Source organism: Psammomys obesus, unplaced genomic scaffold, assembly GCF_907164565.1.
Source record: "Psammomys obesus unplaced genomic scaffold, mPsaObe1.curated_primary_1811, whole genome shotgun sequence".
NCBI lineage: Eukaryota > Metazoa > Chordata > Mammalia > Rodentia > Muridae > Psammomys > Psammomys obesus.
In genome coordinates, this window is record NW_026586383.1 from 9,820,890 (window position 1) to 9,842,032 (window position 21,143).

Here is a 21,143-nt window from a genome sequence, read left to right on the forward strand (position 1 = left end):
TCCCTTACCCCCAGCAAGACTGTGGTTTGGTCTATGGTCTGACAAAAACTTGTTCATGGTGTGTTGTGTTTGGCATTTTTGATCCCTCAGTTACTCAGTATCTTTTCTTGTAGTAATCTTGTTTTCTCCCTGGGTTCTGCTGCACATTTCCACTGTCCCCTACTCAGAGCTTTGCCTCCCCATTGCATTCCAAGCACAGCCACCAGGTCCTCTAGTGAATACTCAGCTTAACAGCACTTTGCTCCTCCTTAGCCAGTCTCTGGGCTTCACAGCCTATCCCTGCTCCTTCACCTTCCCCAGGGTACTTTACTCTTTGCCTCTGGCCACCCCATTTCCTCCATCTTTACTTTCTCTTTTCTCTTTCTTTCTCTGTGTAGTCCTGGCTCTCCTGGGCCCATTTTGTATACCAGGCTGGCCTTGAACTCAGAGATCTGCCTGCCTCTGCCCTCCCAGTGCTGGGATTACAGGCATGCATCGCTGTGCCCAGCTTGTGTTCTTTTTCGTTGCTAATAATATTGAACAATTGGAAGAATGGCCAGACTTCCTCTCTGTGACTGTCCCTTTACCGTCTGCTCTGGATGAGCTGTGGTAATTGTCCCAGATGTGATCAGAACAAGAGTGTAAGGTTCACCATTCTCCCCGTCCACCTTGGTGCTTTCTTGAGGCCTGCTTGGTTCTTCTTGTCCACATACAGACATGCAGTGTCTTATGGCATTAATGATTTTTAACTCCCCTCCCTCCAGGACCGCCTGTTACCGGTTTTGGGCATCCAGTCATTGTAGCATTAGCCCGGTTGCTGTAGTTGCTTGGAGAGTTTTCACCGGACTTACAGGCCACCACATCAGGGTAAGCTTTTTGCATTCTTGGCTGCGGCAGCTCCATGGCTCTCTCCTCACCTCTGACCCTTGTTGGAGTTGTTGAGTTGAAGGGTTGGTCCCTGAACCCCTCCCTATTTGGTTCACACTCACTGTCCAGCTTTTAGTAGAAACTATGATTTGTAAATGTATACCGCTGGCATTGGTTCCTCTCCTCACTGTAAATTCTTGGCTCCCCATCATGGTGCATTTCTATGAGGCACCCTAAGCAGTGAATTGGGAACTGACTCCAGCTGTTCCCATTCCCAGGTTACTCTACTGTGCTGTTCACTCTCTTTCCTTTCAGAATGTGTGCAAATTCTCTGCAAGTCCTGTGCCCTTTTCTCTCAGGTATATCTAGCATTGGATCACTTTCTTGCCGAACTCTGAAAGCCACCTTAGAGTTAGGCCTACCCGTGGCCAAGGCCTTTTAACTGCCCCTGCTGTTTTGTACCTTTGTTCCCCTTAAGTGAGCTCAGTGCTAAACTGGAGGCCACGCAGCTTCTGTTCGGAACACTGGGGCTCTAACCCAGCTCACTAATAGCATGAGCTCCTGTGTTGTGTACCTCGGGCCTCCTTCAGACTGATGGTGCACAAAGGGCTGATGTCACGTGTCCCTGTCTGTTGTCACCTGTTTACCCCATTTTGGAAAAAAGTATCCTACCATCCTCCCTTATCTGGTCTGATAATGGCCTGGAAGGTATAGATATGTGTTGCTGGCTTCCCTTACGGGCACTTCTGTGGTGTGTATGTCTGAAACTGACAGGGACTTGTGGATTTGTTGCCCCCTTGTTTGCTGTCAGCGAATGCTGCTCACAGATCTGAGCTCTGTGACTAGCTCAGCTCTTACACTGGTGAGTGCCTGTGGTCACTGAGCATTTGGTTCCTTTGGCTCTTTCTTGCTTGTAGGCTAGCAGTGCAGAGTGTGGTCTGTGGTGCCACGTGGCTGGTGGGCATCCACAGCGCGGCTGCGTGACTCAAAGCTAAAATCTTAAAAATTGAACTTTGCTGTAGATGGGCGCTGTTTCCTACCAAAGCTCAGGCTCTAGTACTCCTCTTTCATTCCTCTTACAAATTGCTCTTTCCTAACCCTCAGTTCTGTTTCTGCCTAGTATTACTACGCCGGCCTAAGCCTCTACAATAAGTCGCCCGCTCACAGTGGTCCCCTCCTGTGGTGCCTGCTTAACTGGTGCCCCTCCTTTCTTACAGGGCTCCTTCATTATAGCAGGGATAAGTGACCAGTCACCAGCACTGGCAACCTGCACACAGTGGGCTGAGGCAGACCAGGCTGCCTAGCAAGTTCAGGTTACACAGAGAGACCTGGCCTAAAAGAAGAAAAACAAGAACCTAATTATGCAGCAGACAATCCAACCAGTTCCTGCTGACAACTTTCTGTGATTGAGCTCTTTTCAGACACCTGCGTGCTCCACCCCCACTTCTCAGTTAAACCACTGGTTCTTAAAGGAGGCAGGAGCCTGTTAGTGTGTGCGGGCCATTGCTCAGGGCGTTGAGTTCTCGTGAGTGTGTCTGCTCTGCTTCTCGACACGCCTTTGCCAAACCCTTCTGGTCCCAGCTTGAAGGCAGCCTACCTGGCCCTTCAGAAAGCCTTGGAGCTCTTCGGTGGGTCTTTTTCCAGAGCCTGTGGCCATTCTAGCATGTGCTGGATGCGGAAATGTTTGCTTAGTAAGTGAAGGGAATCTGTATGTTACTCTTAGGATGTTTGTTTGAAACCTGTTTCTTTTATATCACAATTTGACAAATTGAGAAAATAAAACACCAGTGGGGTGTCCTGTTGCCTGGGGAATGACACACTCACTGGAAGACACAAGAGAACAGAGGTGAGGGACAATTCCTTGAAGTTTTGAACCAAAATAAAAATAATAAAATACAGTCACATTCTCAGTAAAATCTTGGCTTTCTGTAACACTGTAAAGATCATGGAACTGAAGAGCTGTGAGGCTTGCTGGTATGGAAACCTGCCAGACCCTGGATGCCAGCTCAAGCTGACATGGCTGCTGGGGCGGGGGCAGAGGCTGAGTTCTGTCTTTGGAGCAGCTGCCTGGCTCACCCTGAGCTCCTGTCGTGGGTCTTTGGTGTGCCCGCTGCCTTGCGCTCTGATGGGTTGTCTTGCTATCAGGTGAGCGTCAGCACTGTGTGAGCCCACAAGTGCCAGGCCAGGTCCTGAACGGCTCCTGCTTGTGGCACTTCCCAGTCACCAAGCACAAAAAGGAGCCACCAGTGTGTGGGGACACGAACACTCGGGCAGGTGTCTGTGGTCTTTAACGGGCTTAAAAGTCTACACAGATTGAACCTGTATTCTGGTCTATTACGTACTGGTCTTGATGGCCAAATAAAACTGTGGCTTTCATGATCATTCTGTCCATTTTCCTGATCACACAACCTATTTTGAAGGTTTACATGAAAGCACTGAACAGATGACTTTCTTAGTAACCTTCTATTAAAAACCAGTTGTTTGTTTCTTCCTCAAGTGGCTTAGTCCGCTTAATAAAAAAAAAAAAAAAAGTTGACTTCCTGTCGTCCTGTGAGGGTGTGGCACAGTGAAAGGTCGGAGAAGCCTGCTCCTGCTTTGTGAGGTAGGAACTGAACCATACTGTTGGCTGGACAGATCAGAAGTATAGCATCTTGTGACACACGGAAAGTGTGAGGGCGAGAAATGAAATTCTTGGGGTGCACATTCACCAGCTACGTGTGGTGGTGTCTGTAGCTCACAGTGGCAGGGCTGAGGAGTTTGGTAAAACTTGATTTTTTGATGCGCACAGTAGTCCATCATGTACTTGGGCTTAGTATGTGCTGAGCACTTTGCAGACTTAGACACTGAAGGAGAGAAGTTTCAGTCCTGAGTTCATGCCAGGGACTGGTTTGTTTGACCGGGAAGTGAAGCTCGGAACAAGTGCAGATGAGGAAGAGTTTCGTAAGGAAAGAAAGGAAAACATGAAATGGCACTGACTGCCTGTAGTCTAGTCTGAGCGTGGAGAACTTGAAGTGCAGCCTTCCCTCTCTGGGGCGTGTTTAGTGACTCACCACTGAGACTCTGGACCATGGGTGCCAGCTGTCAGGACTCTTGTTTGCTTATCTGAAGTTCTGACCCTCACGGTGATGGCTGCATTGACCTAACCAGGATAGGTAACCAGAAGTAGGACTGAATTGACAAGGGTGGGCACCTGTCTCAGGCTGCATACAGATGAAGACTTGAACTGAAGGGCATACGTAGTTCAGTGGTTGGGAAGCTGAAAGAGTTCAAGGCCATCATTGGGGACATCAGTACGAGCTTGTTTAAGAAAAAACAAAAACATGACTTCCCCCAAGAGTTGTTAGGTTTTTACAAAGCATTCTTGCCTTCTGAGGCAAGGTGGCAGGCAGAGTGGTCTCCACATCTGTAGAGTCGCTGTGGGAGGTCACTTAGCCTTTAGGCTTGTAATGCAGTGTGTTTGGCTAGCATGCAATAGGATGTCCGATACAAGAATGCATTATTGGGCATGTACCGTTTTATTCTATTTTGATTACAGTTATTCAGTGTGTGTGCACACACGTGGGACACTTTTAAATTTGTCTATATTAGTTCTGCCGGTTTTCTGCAAAGCCTGTGTGTTTGCATGCTTGGTAATGTTGAAGACATGGGATAGCTCTCTCTTCACTCTTCAACGACAGGTTCAGTTTGAGAAAGTAGGCTGCACTGACCCCTTTCCTGGCCAACCTGCTTTCTTTCTGTCTCACAGCCCCTCCATCTGCTGGTGAACTCTGGGGTGGAGGGCTGGCTGACGCAGGCCTGGTACACACTCAGCTAGGCTTCTATGCCCCAGCCCCCAGAGAACTTGGGAATTCGGACCGATGACTCACACTACTTGCTCAGTGGTTCCTGGTTCACTTTGAGCTTAATTCTCTGTCTTTATTGATCCTCGGGTTCCCTGCTTGTGTTAAATGAGTCACTATTTAGTGCCCATATCCCTGTTTGTGCTTATCCACTTCTGGAGTGCTCTGCTCTGTCTGTCTTCGGCCTTGGGGATCCTCCCTGATACCTCACTATGGTGGCTCTGCATTTCTAAGACTCGGAGCTTAGTTCTCCCTCCTTTTGCTTGTTGGGTGGGGAGAGGAAAAAAACATGGTCAAAATATATTGTCTCTAAATATTCATTAATAAAGAAATAGAGTCTTTGCTAGCTCCATGACCTTGACTTGACTCTTTTCATTGACACTGTAGTGCCACCGAGGAAAAGTACATAAAATTTGTTGGGCAGGTGAATATTAACCTGCAGATCATTTTCCAGCCCTGTTGATGCAGTTGGCAACGCTTCTGTTCACTGTACAGGTGGCGTGCCTCTGCTGGTTCCTTATGGTTAGTCAGTGAGGTTTTAACTTACTGGGTGCTAAATGCCAGCTGTGCTGTAGCCAGGTTAGCAGACAGGCACAAAGCCATGAATGTGGGGCTCGCTCTTTTTCCTGCTCACTTCAGCGTTCTTGTTTTCTGTGGAGTATTTTTGTAAAGATTCCTTTGTCCTGCTCCTGGTGTGCTGTGGGTTTTTGCCTTTAATCATGTTTCTAGTATGCTATTTTTAAAATTACCATGTAGGTAGTGGTGCCTAGAATTTGGTCTGTGTATGTATAGGGGCGTGTACATATTTTTTATACTTTCCATTAGGGCTTCAGTTTTAACACACACTTAAAGGCTGCATTAGTTTGGTTTTTTCTTTTAATGGCGTCTGGTGGAATGTAGGTGTGGTTTTAATGTAGTGAGTACAGGTGAAGACGGCTTCTAGCGTGAGAGGCCGGTTTCTCTATCGTCTGGGTCATCCAGCTCTTTCTGAGTGGTTGGAAGACCTGTTTTCCATTTCTGTCTGCTTTTGCTATAATCTTGTGTGTAGAAAACTGGGAATAAATTTTGAGTGTTACAGGAATGCAGCATGAAAAGCCTAAGGAAGCCACAGCTTCATGAAGTGTGGCTACCTCAGCCCTTGGGACTCAAGGAGGTGTGGAGAGCAGCTGCGCAGTGTTGGCGTGGCCTTCCCTAAATCAGCCTCAGGAGTTAAAGCAGCTTCATTAAATAAGGTTAACAGACCAGAACGTGCCCTCCTGACACGCCCCTTGACCTCTGTGTATTCCCCGCATATTTGCTTTCTCTCTGATGCTGTCGATGCTATCTTGAAAAGTGCCTCCGGAGTGTTGACAGGGTCTCAGCTTAAATGCAGTGAAGTGACCTGGACATTAAAGAGCACCTTAGGGAAGTTGGTCCTTTCCTTCCACCTTGTGGGTCGTAGAGAGGGAACTCAGGTTGCCAGGCTTGCTAGCATGTGCCTTTGCCCATTGAGCTGTTTTGCTAGCCCATACCTGCTTTTTTAATGACATGTTCTTGGCGATGTCTGGGAAAGACCGTTTTGACAACAGACACCTATTTGTGCTCCGAAGTTAGTACTAGCTTGTATTCATTGGTGTAGTGCATTTGTGTGCTTCATAAAAATAAAAGTGCCACACTAGAAATTTGACGGCCAGGACATGTAGCACAGACAAGGCAGAACAAGGGTTTAGGTTTCAGCCAGACAAGTAGAAGACACCCTGCAGGGTGGGGTGGGTGCTGGGAAGTGGCAGACAGTGTGGGAGGCGGGACCACGACAAGCCCTGCGTGAGTGGGTGGCTTGTCTGGTACCTTCTGTGGAGTTGGTATTAACTGTCAGTTTTTGGAGCCACTTTGGTTGAGATCGATGTTACTAATCAAAGGCTTAAATGTTCTTTTTAACCTTAAAAAAACACATAAAGTGTGTTTTTAAAAATTTAAAAATGATAAGTGCTCCTGGCAATTATCATTAGAATTAGTTAAGAAAATGTCTTCTATGTATTAAAACAAGCAAGTGAGGAAGGACTAGCTGTTCAGGAATTTAGCTCTTCTGTGGTCATTCGCTGCAGTGCTGGTATTCATGAGTTCATAGTGGTTGGCATGCAGGCTTTTTATTTGAAAGAATACTGAGCTGTAAATTTTAAATAATACCATAATGCCATCACTGACTGTAGGATTGATGTTTTAGAACCGACCAAAGAAGAGCACTGTCCTGTTGCTGCCACGGTGGCGGGGCCTGGGTGGGGTGGTGGTGCAGTCACGGGAGAGCTGGGTGTGCTTGCCAGTCCGCCTCGTGTGCCTGTGGTTTGAGGACAGCACTGAGGACATTTCGTTGTGTGTGCTTTCCAAAGCAGGTCACACCAGGGAGGCTTCTCCAGAATGTGCTGCTGAAGAGGACAAGCAGAAAGTAGACTAGGCTTGTGCCTTACATGCTTCCAGATTCGCACAGCTGGTCAAGAACTTTCTTAATCCTGAAGATGAATGCAAAGGTTATGACACTGCAGCATTAGAGCCGCATTTTCTTTAAATAATTGGACTTGTCCTACTGTGCGTTTTCTTACAATGTGCGTGCTTAATTCAGTGATGTTACCCATAAGTAATAATTCAGAGTTCTTTGAAGATGAATAATCAAGTTAACTTTATTCTGATGGGAACTTGGAAAACAACTCTAGTGTAAGTCTTTACTGGCTCCATAACAGACATTTATAGATAGGGAGTCTTTGAGCGCATAGATAATTGGAAAAGTATACACTTAAAGAGCAGAAAGAAAAAAACGCAGAGAACTTGTACGCAGGTCCCTTAGACTGGGTGAGGAGACGCAGAAGCTTCGAGCCCGGTGTGTCTTTGTCAGGAGATGGCAGACAGGCAGCTGGGGTGGCTGCTTCCCTCTGCTTCTTGCTGAAACAAACGCCTTGCTTCCTGGATCCAGCACCATTTTCTTCTCTTTCCTGTTTGAGGCCTTTACATTGTTTCAGGAGTATTTTGCAACTTTGGTTAATATTTAACTTACCTTTTTTGTTCCAAGCTTCATAGGGACACTAGGTTAACATATTTGAGGCATCACCTACCTGATTTAAAAGGACAGTCTGTTTTTGCTGAGTTTGCTCTTTGTGAGCTTTTTCCTTTGATGTTGAAGACTCTCCCGCAGTGGTAGTTAGAAAACATTGATTCCCAGGAATTGTAAGATCAGTCTCTTAATAACTGGCAGGGTGTGCTGGAAGGGAGCCAGCCCTTGGCCTGAAGACTGGTGAGGAAAAGGACCTGCTCTACCCCAGGTGAACTTACCAGGTTCTCTTGGTGAATAATGCTAAGAATCCTTGCAATTTTTTTTTTTTTTTTTTGATCTATCTGCAGGAAATTCTTTGGCCTGCATATTGCTGCTTAACCCTGTCCACTCCCTTTTGACATTTGTTCTCCCCTGCCCTGTGGCCTGCTGTGAGCGCACCGGTGCTTGTCATGTGCATTACATGTTTGTTTGTTTGTTGATGTGTTGTGTGTTCAGGACAATAAAGTGTGCAGATATTGTGAGTTCAGCACATGAACTCCCCTATAAAATTATGTATCGTGCTCCAAATCACCAGGGCAGCACTCACACAGATGTTGTTCAGTAATGTGCTAAGTGTTTGGGCTGTGCACCAATGAGGAGGAAACCCAGGGAGGTCGAGGGGCACCGACTGGTCTCCGGCCTGCTTGTGTGGCCACCTGAGGAGCTTAGATACAGGCTGGGTTCAAGTTCCCCTCTGCAAGGCTAAGTGGGGCTGTGCACCTTCCTGAGGGCTGGGACAGGCGGCGGCACTGTGAGCAAAGCGGGGCCACACCTGTTTTTTTTCCACACAAAGGAATGGACATCTTTGTTGATTAAAGATGGAAAATTTCTGTACCCCACCACACAGCTGTGCCCTCACCTTAGGGTAAGAGGTTCTGGAGGGAGAGATCCCTGTCGTGTGATTCCTTTACTGCGGAGCCTGAAGCAAGGGTCCAGCTTGAGTACAACTGCTTAGCCTCAGAGGATTGATGAAGTCAAATCACCCCAACATTCACGAGTGCCAGCCTGGTCTTCAGAGTGAGCAGTTTCTCAGAAAACAGGAAAAAGTCAGTACGTTCCCTCTACTTAAACACTGGTCATTAGTGTGAGGTTTCCAACTTCATTAAACATTGAAAAACACCTTTGCACGAATTGAAAATGCAGTCACACCTAAGGGTCCTATTTGTCCTTCATACACTCACAGTTAATTTGCACGTACTCATTCGTTAGCTGTTAATGCAGGATGAGCCTGCTTGGGACAGACGTTAATGATGGGATCTCTTCACGGAGTGCCCAGAGACCATGAGCCTTACGCTTCCATTTTAGTCTTGGTGAGTTCGTACTTCATACGGTAAAACCAAAATGCAGACATAATTTGGAGCTAGGTTCACCTGTGGGAGATGTTACACTCTGCTGGTCACGGGGTGCCCGTGCCAGTTGCATGGTCTGTACAACATTGCTTGAACATAGACAAATCTTATTGACAAGTGTATTTCTGTGCGTCAGAGTTTGACTTGAAGTCATTTTGCTTCTTAAATTGCATAAATCACCATTCTGATCCAGACACTGTTGTTGTATCGGGAAAAACAACTGATTTGTTTGATAAGAACTTGGTGTTTTTTAAGCTCCACTGCCTCCTGAGCGTTGGGATGCGCGGTCGCCGGCCATTGTGCGCAGCCTTTAGGGATTCACGGTGTGGCTGGGCTTTGGGTAGTGTCCCTTTGCTGGCTTTCACTGGAGAGTGTTCGTCCTCCTTCAGCTCCGGTGTTCCTGTGAGAAGAGCTGCATGGACATAGCCTTTACTCACAAGCTCAGTGGTGGAGCTGCGGCTGGTCTGCGTTTCAGTGTGTGCCCTGGGGATTGGCTTTGGCGTGTGGGGGCATAGCCTAACACAGGCAGCAGAATCACAGTGACTTGGATTAAAATTGAGCTTACATTTTAATGACTCAATTGAATTTTTCAGGGCATCTGAAGCTTATCGCACAACTGCTGTGACACTCGTGTGTGGACAATGGCCACTCAAGGTTGGTGATGCAAATAAAGCTGAGGCTATTGCGCGGGGCATCTGCTTCATAGCTGCTGCGCCTCTTGCCCCTGCTGGCTTGTAAGCCACCTTTTGCTCTTTTCTGCTCACTACTGCTAGCTTGGTGACACAATCAGCAAGCCAGCCGTGGGAATCCAGTATGAACAGATACTTCTGGAGCCTGCTCATTAGGAGTGCCATTAGGTCACGCCTGTCTGTGAGCATGAACTGACTATCACTTTGCTCACCTCGGCTGCCTTTATAAAAGGATTTCAATGGGTTATAGTCACAGGGGTTTGCTTCGGGTAGCATTTTCAGTGCTCTAACCTCTTCTGCTTTTCCAGCTGACCTGATGGAGCTGGACATGGCCATGGAGCCGGACAGAAAGGCTGCTGTAAGCCACTGGCAGCAGCAGTCATACCTGGACTCTGGAATCCACTCTGGTGCCACCACCACAGCTCCTTCCCTGAGTGGCAAGGGCAATCCTGAGGAAGAAGATGTGGACACCTCCCAAGTCCTCTACGAGTGGGAGCAAGGCTTTTCCCAGTCCTTCACGCAAGAGCAAGTAGCTGGTAAAGAAGCATTTGTGCATTTGAAAGCTCTAGAGGTCACTTTCTCAGACACAGAGCACGAGTGGGAAGGAGAGGGAGGTGGGGAGGAGCATCCCGGGCAGCACTTAGGACAGCGGAGTCTCCCGTGAGTAGTGAGTGTTGGATTTCCCTTTCCAGACATTGACGGACAGTATGCCATGACGAGGGCTCAGAGGGTGCGAGCCGCCATGTTCCCTGAGACACTGGATGAGGGCATGCAGATCCCATCCACACAGTTTGATGCTGCCCACCCCACTAATGTCCAGCGCCTGGCCGAGCCGTCACAAATGCTGAAACACGCGGTAGTCAATCTGATCAACTATCAGGATGATGCCGAACTTGCCACACGTGCGATTCCAGAGCTGACAAAACTGCTAAATGACGAGGACCAGGTACGCACTGACATGGCTTGCTTTTCAGCTTACTTTGGGGAATCTCGGGTGCCCATGGCCACCCCACGTCGGCGTTTGGAAACTAACGGCACCTCTTCATCCCCGCGTTCTAGGTGGTGGTGAATAAAGCTGCCGTTATGGTTCATCAGCTTTCCAAGAAAGAAGCCTCCAGACATGCCATCATGCGCTCTCCTCAGATGGTGTCTGCTATCGTGCGCACCATGCAGAACACAAACGATGTAGAGACAGCTCGTTGCACTGCTGGGACTTTACACAACCTTTCCCACCATCGCGAGGGCTTGTTGGCCATCTTTAAATCTGGAGGGATTCCGGCTCTGGTGAAAATGCTTGGGTAAGTGTGGCCACAGAACTTGGAGGGCAGAAGTGGAAGGGAAGCAGAGTATGGCTGAGGGAAGGTGTTCTTCTTCCTTCCCAGGTCACCAGTGGATTCCGTGCTGTTCTATGCCATCACGACACTGCATAACCTCCTATTACATCAGGAAGGAGCTAAAATGGCTGTGCGCTTAGCCGGGGGCCTGCAGAAAATGGTCGCTCTGCTCAACAAAACAAACGTGAAGTTCTTGGCTATTACAACAGACTGCCTTCAGATCTTAGCTTACGGCAATCAAGAGAGCAAGGTACCGTTGAGTCCTCAAACAGACTCCTGATTGCTGTGGTCTTACCCTTTGTGGACATCTAGAGACATTGTCCCTCTGTGCCTTTAAACATTGCACATCTGCACTGTAGGAAGCAGCCTCTTGAGTTCACACTGGGGCAGAAGATACCCTTGATGGAATTGTCTAATTTGACTTGGAGAAGAAGGGCTGGGTATGCAGAAGAAAACACTGTTCTGAGGCCTCATGGGGACCTTTAAGAGGAAGGGAAGTGTTACCTAGGTGAAGGCAGCTGAGAGGATGACAGCCCTGAAGAGGAGGGAGGATGTGCAGTTGGAGGTTAAATGCAGTGTTTGCCAGAGTTTGGATGGGACGGATCCTGTGAGGCTTTGTTGGGCTATGGCCCTGAACAAGGCATGAAGTGTGAGACCTGCCTGTGGGGATATTCAAGGACCTTAAGGGTGAAGTGAGAGGGGTTCATTCTGGAGTGTCTCATAAGATCAGAGGCCAGGGGCTCTTAGTGCCCATTTTCAACTGGCCTTTCTGAAACTTTCACCATGACTACAGGCAAATGTGGTTGCTTTGGGGAGATGGTGAGAGTTGATGTATTTTTTTAATGATTTATTCATAGTTAATGTTCATTATGGTTTTGCCTGCATGCTTGTCTGTGTGAGGGTCTCAGATCCACTGGAGCTGGACTTAAAGATGGTTGTGAGCTGCTTGCTATGTGGGTGCTGGGAATTGAACCTGGGTCCTGTGGAAGAGCAGCCAGTGCTCTTAACTGCTGAGCCATCTCTATCCTAAGCTGCTATATTCTTGAGAGAGTTGGGGTGCCTGGATTTGAGCAGAATAGTGGCATAGGAGTCACAAACCTGGGATCCCCAGCTTGAGGCCGCGGCACAGAGGGATACATTCAGCTGCAGGCTTGGCTCCTGTCAGCAGCTCCTGCGGCTCATGACTAACAGCGTCATTCACATCCTTCCAGCTGATCATCCTGGCCAGTGGTGGGCCCCAGGCCCTAGTGAACATAATGAGGACGTACACTTACGAGAAGCTTCTGTGGACCACCAGCAGGGTGCTGAAGGTGCTGTCCGTGTGCTCCAGCAACAAGCCTGCCATTGTGGAAGCTGGTGAGTACACACGATTAGGGTGTTTCCATGCTCACAGTATTCACCTTCTTGTTGGGATCACTTCAGAATTTAGGAAGTGGAAGGGTTGCGGAGGTAGTTGCTAACAGTGAAACCACGGGCCTGGGAAAGAGAAGTGTGCTGTGTTCACAGGGAATAAGGTCCTGTCAGTTCTAAGACTAGTGTAAGCATGAGTTTGTAGATCGATAAAGTCTACAGGTAGCTGGAGTAGTTGGAAATGGATGTGCACAGAAACCTTTTAAGATCTCCCAGCTCTCCCTGATACTGGTGTGCTTGTTTTGAATAGTCTTAGCACTGACGTATTTCAAGCAGTGTGATTGCCATGCCTTACATCTTGGGAGCAGTAGGGAGCTAGTTCCCATGCTTAGTCTGTGGAGGTGAGAACAGTGCATGAGGGCAGGTGCTGAGCCCAGTGCACAGGCCTGGAGTCCCAGCACTCAGGCAGGGCCAGGAGGGTCACGAGTTCTAGGATTACCTGGGTTATTTGGCAAGGCCTTGTCTCAGAATAGAGCAGAAAGGCTGTGTTAGGACAGGCGTGAACATCATGTAATGGTGCCAGTTCCTGAGGAGGGCCCAGGTGAACGTGGAGGAAGGAGGAGGCCCCCCTGAGAAGTGCTGCATGGTACTGCAGAAGCAGCAGCCTGTAGTTTTCACTGTGGGACATGGGGTAGAGAAAAGAGCGTTGTGTGGGCCGTGTCGTGGAGTGAGCAGAGCAGCTTATGAGCTGGCCAGGGCTCTGGTGCAGATGAATGCCTCGTGTTGTTTTGATACCATATGTGCAGAGTACTTAGGTCCCTTTGCAAGGTGTGGGGTCAGAGGCTGAAGGAGTGCAGGGTTGGTAACTAGCCGCTGTCTTAGCGGGCTGAGATGCTGTCTGCATTTGCTGAGCAGGAGGGTGCAGAAACAGCATGTCTCTAAATGTGAGTCCTTGGGTCTTGGGAAGCAGTCTTTGTCCTTAGCAGTGGTGAGGCTCCAGGAGGAACTCAGGGCGGGCATTGGCAAGAACTCTGGCACCTCGTCCTTGCCTTGCTGGTGAACAGTTGTTTCAGAAGGTGACATTCAGCTAGAAGAATGAGGAAGGGCAAAGCCAGACTAAGAGTAGGAATGCAGGAGTTGACAGGAAGGAAGAGGGGTCTCAGCAGCCTAATGGGATTTTTACCACTTAGACCTGCTGAGTGGAGATACAAAATCTAAAATCTCCTAGGCTTTTCTGGTGAGCATTTGTGGCAAGTTGCACTTTCTGAGGTTAATCGTATAAAGGGAAAGGAGAGAAAGTGGACAGTTGCTTAATAGAGGCCTCATCAGCCTCAAGCCAGGCCACTGCCGGCAGCTCAAGGTGAGCTGTGAGCAAAGAGTCTGAGAAAGATCATCTTCATCATGTCAAAGGTGGACTCAATTATAGCTGTGATAAAGGCAAGTATATTTATGTTTCAAATGACTTTTTATATGGGGGTCACCTTTGCCCAGACTATCCTTGACTGGGGCTTACAGGCCTGCCTGCCTGAGCTAGCGGAGCACGGCTCGTGCCTTTACCCTCTGGTATGCATTGTATTGGGGGCCGTGCAGCCATCCCCGCCCCGTGCTCAGTGACTGTTGAGAGCGCAGTGCTGTCCTCCGCCACACAGCGATAGCCAGCCATGTGCGCCCACGGCTGTGTTCAGCTCAGAACCGAACTTGGGGCTGACGACATCCTGGAAGTGGCCAAGCGAAAGGAGTTGGTGGGAATGTTTCCTGCAGGTGACAGGAAACATGTCCATAAAAGGTGGATGACACAAGTTGTCACTGGCAAGGTGGACTGGGAAAGCTGTGTGAATTCTCAAAAGGAAATGAAGTCCATAGCAGGGTAGGCTTTGTGAGGGCTAAAGTACCGGCGAGCTGAGAGCCGCTGCCTTCTGTCCACCTGCAGGTGGGATGCAGGCGCTCGGGCTCCACCTAACAGACCCGAGCCAGCGGCTGGTCCAGAACTGCCTCTGGACTCTCAGAAACCTCTCAGATGCAGCGACTAAGCAGGTAGGATCTGCACAGGCGCCTGCCTTGGCTGGGGTCGCCACGAGCCTGCGCTCAGCATGGTTTTTACCTCCACAGGAAGGAATGGAAGGCCTCCTTGGGACTCTGGTGCAGCTTCTGGGCTCAGATGACATAAACGTGGTCACCTGTGCGGCCGGGATTCTCTCTAACCTCACTTGTAACAATTACAAGAACAAGATGATGGTGTGCCAAGTGGGCGGCATAGAGGCTCTTGTGCGCACTGTCCTCCGTGCTGGTGACAGGGAGGACATCACTGAGCCTGCCATCTGTGCTCTTCGCCATCTGACCAGCCGGCATCAGGAAGCTGAGATGGCCCAGAATGCCGTCCGCCTTCACTATGGACTCCCTGTTGTGGTTAAACTCCTGCACCCGCCGTCGCACTGGCCCCTGATAAAGGTAGAGTGTCCGAGCAGGCTAGACTGCCGGGCGAACATCGGACCTTGGGACTGTCTGCTGGGAGAGATGGCGGGGAGGGGGCTGAGACGCCAGAGCGCTTATGCCCTCAGTGCTGCGTGACTTGGCCGTGTTGTGTACTAAGTCTCTCCTCTGTGTAGGCAACTGTTGGGTTGATTCGGAACCTTGCCCTTTGCCCAGCAAATCACGCGCCTCTACGGGAGCAGGGCGCCATTCCACGGCTAGTCCAGCTGCTTGTGCGAGCGCATCAGGACACCCAGCGGCGAACTTCCATGGGCGGAACACAGCAGCAGTTCGTGGTAGGTACAGCATATGACAGTTGGTGGCGGGGTGAATGTAAGTCTGCATGTGCTGTTTCCTCTCCCGTCCCTTGCTGAAGTGCTTCCGAAGACTGACCAAAGCTTAACTTGTCGCTGTGGTTTCCAAAGAGGGTGTGACAAAAGCTCTGGTGTTTGAGGGATATAGGTGCTGCTGTGGGCTTAGGCTTTGAATGCACAGGCTCATCCAGGAAATCAGCCGCAGCCATATCTGCATTCAACACTATCAGATTCTTTTCTCCACGGCAGAAAACAGGAAGCTGCCACAGGAAGTTTTAGAACCCCATATTGCTGGGGGTCTGTGGGTTTGCTTTCTGCAGTTATTGTTCTGGCCCTCAGAGATGTCCTTGCAGTGAAGTTCCTGTGTCCACATAGTCAGGCTGTCTAGACAGATAGCAAAGTTGAGACTTAGACTGCTGCCTCAGTGTGCTTGCTCTCTCTGGGCATTCTCCTGGCAGCTCTGTGGGATTTTTAGCAGTAGGAATAAAGTTTTCACCAGATACATGCACAGAAATAGAGGGACAAGTAGGAAGAACCATTGGAATGAATCCCGTTCGACACCTCTTATCCAGAGTGGCTGCTGCTCCTCCTGAAGCAAGGAAAAGTTGTTTAGGGAGGCTGGGCAGTCACTGTCCCTTTTCCCTGTGGGGTGTGTGTCTTCAGACGCTGAAGTCTTTTTTTTTTTTTTTTTGTGCAGAACTTGCTGGTACTGGTTTTTTTTTTTTGTGTGCAGAACTTGCTGGTACTGACGTGCTCACCCTCTGGTCGTGTTGTTCCTGTAGGGTGCATGGGAGAATGAGTCCCTGGGTGTAGTGGACAGGGCAGCCTGCGCCAGGCACCGGCACAGCTTTTCCGCAGCTGCACTTGAGCCACAGTTGGTTGAGTCTGCAGAAGTCACAGCTTGGGGCCCACTCACCCTGCACAGCCCATGAGTCCCCCCGTCCCCCTCCCCGTTCCCGAGCCCTGGGCAAGCCGTGAGGACTTCGCAGAGTGTGAATGAGTGTGTGTGGGACAATGCTGGCTTGCCAACCGCCTTTCTCCTGCTAGGAGGGCGTCCGAATGGAGGAGATAGTTGAAGGCTGCACCGGGGCGCTCCACATCCTTGCCCGAGACGTTCACAATCGGATTGTAATCCGCGGACTCAACACCATTCCACTGTTTGTGCAGGTATGCTGGCTTCCGGGCTCCAGGTCCTAAAAACGGGGAGGCTCAGAGACCAGAAGGCCTTCCTTTTCAGTCAAGAGCACTGCAGCTGCAGTCTCGGGAAGGGTCCTGGGAACCCTGGTTAGGAAACACAAAGTGCAGCTGGGCGGGCACCTGCCAGTTTTATGGCGGCTGTAATCTTCTGTGTTTTCTCCATAGTTGCTGTATTCTCCCATTGAAAATATCCAAAGAGTGGCTGCAGGGGTCCTCTGTGAACTTGCTCAGGACAAGGAGGCTGCAGAGGCCATTGAAGCTGAGGGAGCCACAGCCCCCCTGACAGAACTGCTGCACTCCAGGAACGAAGGCGTGGGTAGGTGGAGGGCTGCCCGCTCCGTTAGCTGCCTCTGCGCGCCGCTGCTGGCTTGTCCTGAAGGGCCGATCCCTCTCCTTTTCCAGCCACATACGCAGCTGCTGTTCTATTCCGAATGTCTGAGGACAAGCCACAGGACTACAAGAAGCGGCTTTCGGTTGAGCTGACCAGTTCCCTCTTCAGGACAGAGCCAATGGCGTGGAATGAGGTAGGTAGTGGGGGCCCGCCCAGCTCTTTGCATGAGGCAGGCCGTGCTTGCTCCTGCACTCTCACTGGGCTGTGACCGAGTGTTACTGTCTTAACTCACAGGAGCGCAGACTGCAAAGGGCCACGTGAGTCTCCAACGGTGAGGGAAAGGCACCTGCCAAGTGGTTAGTTGGGAGTCAGGTTATCAACACTGCTTACAGTCTGCTCTTCTTTGACTTTGTTAGTAATTTGTCCTCAGCACAAAGTCTTTGAATTGGTGTTAGTGGTAAACTCCCTGGAAGTGGGTTTAGACCCGGTAGTTCCCAGCTGGAGCACAGTCTCAGTGGGTGATACCTGCTGAACGCAGTCTCGGGTTCCGAGCCAGGAGTAATGAGAGCTCCGTGTTCAGTGTCTTCTTACCTGAACCCTCACTTGACTTTCCCTAGCCTCCACGGCCTCACACCAACCTGCTCCACAGGTACCTTTGGGTAATGGCAGCTTTGCTAGGGCAGCGACTCAGACTGACTGTCGCTCAGTGTTAGAGCAATGTTTCTGTTGGTTGTTTGTTGCTGAATCTCTAGCCCTTGAAACAGCCATTCTCTCTCACACAGTAGGGATATTTTTAAGATTAGTGACTATTTTAATGCTTTGTGCAGTTCGAGCTTTGACTTTGTGATCTTATGTTTATAAACACTCAAGTGTGGTTGTGAAATTTTACATTCTTCCTGTACCATTTATGCAGACTGCTGATCTCGGACTGGACATTGGTGCCCAGGGAGAAGCCCTTGGATATCGCCAGGATGGTATGTCATAAAGCCGTATCTGTGGGGCTGGTCCACACCCGGGAACCTGGAGGAGGAGGAGGAGGCTGTACTTAAAGGTGGTCCCTGAATTGCAGAGTCAGCAGCAGTGGCACGCTGCCAGTATGCACCCCTCCTGCCATCCCTTTCCTTTCTATCACCTGGCTTCTCTTCGGCCACACAACCCTTGGAGAAAGTTGTCTAGAAGGGGTGGTTCATAGCTGGTCCAGAAGAGCTTTCTGGAAAATGAAAGCAGTTTGAGCAGTGTAAGGTGCTGCTGCCGTCTCCCCAGCCCAGAGGCTTTATCCAAGGAGCTGCCAACCTCCTGGCCTATCTCCAGGTCTGTGACAGGCGGGAGGTCAGGCACAGGAAGCTGCTGCTGCGTGCTCTGTCAGGGGCAATGTCAGGTGTTGGAGGTAGACGGTGCTGTGTGGTAGGGAGCCTGAGGAGCTGTGAGCTTGGCGATGTGTGATGACTGGACGGGAGCCTAGAGAGCAGTGCCCTGGCGAGACGTGTTTACCATTTTCCATCTCTTGCAGATCCCAGCTACCGCTCCTTCCACTCCGCTGGATATGGCCAGGATGCCTTGGGGATGGACCCGATGATGGAGCATGAGATGGGTGGCCACCACCCAGGTGCTGACTATCCCGTCGATGGGCTGCCTGACCTGGGCCATGCCCAGGACCTCATGGACGGGCTGCCCCCAGGTGACAGCAATCAGCTGGCCTGGTTTGACACTGACCTGTAGAGCGTCCCTTAGGTAAGAAAGCTCACGCAAGCCAGTGTGGGTGAACCACTTTACTCTGCCTGCAGAACCCCAGAAAGACTTGGCGGGGTGGGATGGGCTTTAGGCCTGTGTGTAAATCTGCCACACAACAGATCCGTACCTTGGAAGGAGGTGTTCATGTGTGAAGTTTCTCACTTTGATGTTTTTGCCACAGCTTTTGCAGCGTTATACTACTCAGACGAGACCTTTGCTGTTTCCAGCATTAATAGCAGCCTTTCTCTATACAGCTGTGTTGTCTGAACTTGCATTGTGATTGGCCTGTAGAGTTGCCGAGAGGGCTCGAGGGTGGGCTGGTATCTCAGAAAGTGCCTGACACTAACCAAGCTGAGTTTCCTATGGGAACAGTCGAAGTAAACTTTTTGTTCTGGTCCTTTTTGGTCGAGGAGTAACAATACAAATGGATTTGGGGAGTGACTCACGCAGTGAAGAGTGCACAGGAGTGGATCACAGGATGGCGTTGTCAGACCCTAGCCTTGCTTGTTCTTTTTCGTTTTTCTGTTTTTTTTTAAATATCTGTAATGGTACTGACTTTGCTTGCTTTGAAGTAGCGTTTATTTTTTGCAGTAACTGTTAGTTTTTAAGTCTCGTAGTGTTATGTTCTAGTGAACCTGCTACAGCAATTTCTGATTTCTAAGAACCGAGTAATGGTGTAGAACACTAATTCATAATCACGCTAATTGTAACCTGGAAACGTGTAACGTTGTGTAGCCTTTTGTATAAATAGATAGAAATGGTCCAATTAGTTTCCTTTTTAATATGCTTAAAATAAGCAGGTGGATCTATTTCATGTTTTTGAACAAAAACTTTATCCGGGGATACGTGCGGTAGGGTAAATCGGTAAGAGGTGTTATTTGAGCCTTGTTTTGGACAGTTTACCAGTTGCCTTTTATCCCAAAGTTGTTGTAACCTGCTGTGATACAATGCTTCAAGAGATGCGGTTATAAAATGGTTCAGAATTAAACTTTTAATTCATTCGCTTGTGTCCCTCTTGTTCTTTTGTCATGAGGTGGTTGGTGAGGGTAATGAGGCTGCAGTTGGCCCTGAGGAAGTGTCACCGTCGGCTGCCCAGGCTTTCTGGGTAGAGGAAAGGACCAAGTCTGGACGGGAGCGCACACTGTCTGTTCAGGGGCATACCAAAAACCAGACAAGCCAGAGACAGGCGGCGTGTGCTCCCGCCTAAATCCTGTCGGTGGCTGACTGGGCTTCTGGGAAAGGACTGTTCTGCCATGTGTGGCCAGTGCTCCTTCTGCTCACCCCCTTGCCCGAGAACCCAGGGGCATTCCTGCAGTGCCCACAGCTGGAAGCTGAGGATGGCTCTCCTCACTGAGCATTAACAGTGGCCTACTGGGTTTGGACTTACCTGGACATAATTAGGCCAGGATGGGCCGCCTCCCACGTGGACTGCCAGATGGTCTGTCGCTTTCGGGGGTGGGCCTGACTAGTAGGCTTTGTACATTTCTTACACAGACCTGTTCTAACCTCCTAAGAATTGACTGTGTTGTGCCTTAGAGAGCTGTTTGGTTACCTGGGTTTTAAGGCTGTGCCTGTTAGACCAGTTGGCATTCTGATCCACAGTAGGCGGAGGGCTCTATGAGGACGTTCTTCTCGGAGATGCCCAGCTCGGGGTCCACTCCACAGGGGAGAGGTTTGCCGTAGCCACCCTCTCTGTTAAAGGGACGGACGGCAGGGTGGCCCATGTAAGCAGGAGCTCTGCTGTATCCTTAGAAGCACCGACAGCGGCGCAGAGCCAAGACCTAACTGTGGAGGCTGCAAAGGAACAGAAATGCAGATGGCCCACCTCACAGGCAACGGGGGAGGGGGAGGTTCGTGGGAAAGGGCACTGTGAGGTGAGTACCAGCACTGCTTATCGTGCACAGCATGGAACAGCAAGAGCATGACTAAAAAAGGAGAAGCCATCTTAGGACAGCGTTCACAGGGGATGGGCTTACCTAAAGGCGTTGGTGTGGGTGGGAGGTCCTGAACAGACTGCCCCTGGGTCTCTGAGGTGAAGGGAGGTGGGCAGCTCCAGTTTTGACCTGTCCTTAGGGGCTAGACACTGAATCTCTGCAGCACCCGCCAGGCCACGGGGGAATGGGCAGAAGGGTGCTGCAGGAGAACCTGCCGCTCCTGAGTTAAGAATCGGAATGGCTGTCAGTTCTCACTGCCTCGGCCAGGAGGGAGGCAGGAGCCAACTCCGGGAGGTGGTGTCCTGGCTGCACTCCTAAACTGATGGGCAGGTCCGAGTGAGTGCTGACCGCCATTGTGCCACCCCGTAACAACCCCGAGACTAGAAGGAAGGTCTCTGCAGTCAGTAGTGAGGCCAAGCACAGGGCCACAGACATGGCTGGCTCAGCAAGTAAAATACCTGACCATCCTGTTGGAGCCCAAGGGTGCAATGTAACTGTAGTACTCAGGATGAGCAGAGATGGAGCAGGAGAATTGCCCAGAAGCGTAAAAGCCTATAGAGTATGGAGCGCAACAGCAGAAGCAGGAGACACCACCACAGGGCCATTAAGGCAGCTGAGCAGGCACAGGCACCAGATGACCTCGTTCAATCCAGGATCCCTGCAGAAGGGGAAATCCAACTCCACCTTCCACACCTGGCA

General features: G+C 50.0%; 1 protein-coding gene across 2 annotated transcripts; it reads left to right on the forward strand.

Annotated features, from left to right (window-relative positions):
* Positions 1 to 757: 757 nt before the first annotated feature.
* Positions 758 to 19,511, forward strand: Ctnnb1 (catenin beta 1). Of its 2 annotated transcripts, XM_055601561.1 has the most exons (16): positions 758 to 846; positions 9,689 to 9,749; positions 10,093 to 10,320; positions 10,477 to 10,730; positions 10,844 to 11,082; positions 11,167 to 11,368; positions 12,330 to 12,474; positions 14,399 to 14,502; positions 14,578 to 14,916; positions 15,075 to 15,233; positions 16,299 to 16,418; positions 16,614 to 16,764; positions 16,851 to 16,972; positions 17,693 to 17,753; positions 18,290 to 18,510; positions 18,921 to 19,511. In XM_055601561.1, exons 2-15 carry the CDS (start codon positions 9,737 to 9,739, stop codon positions 18,496 to 18,498), a joined length of 2,346 nt encoding a protein of 781 aa, XP_055457536.1. In that variant the 5' UTR covers positions 758 to 846; positions 9,689 to 9,736; the 3' UTR covers positions 18,499 to 18,510; positions 18,921 to 19,511. The 2 variants fall into 2 exon arrangements, with proteins under 2 accessions (XP_055457536.1, XP_055457535.1); XM_055601560.1 differs by having other exon boundaries at positions 18,290 to 19,511.
* The last annotated feature ends 1,632 nt before the right edge of the window (positions 19,512 to 21,143 follow it).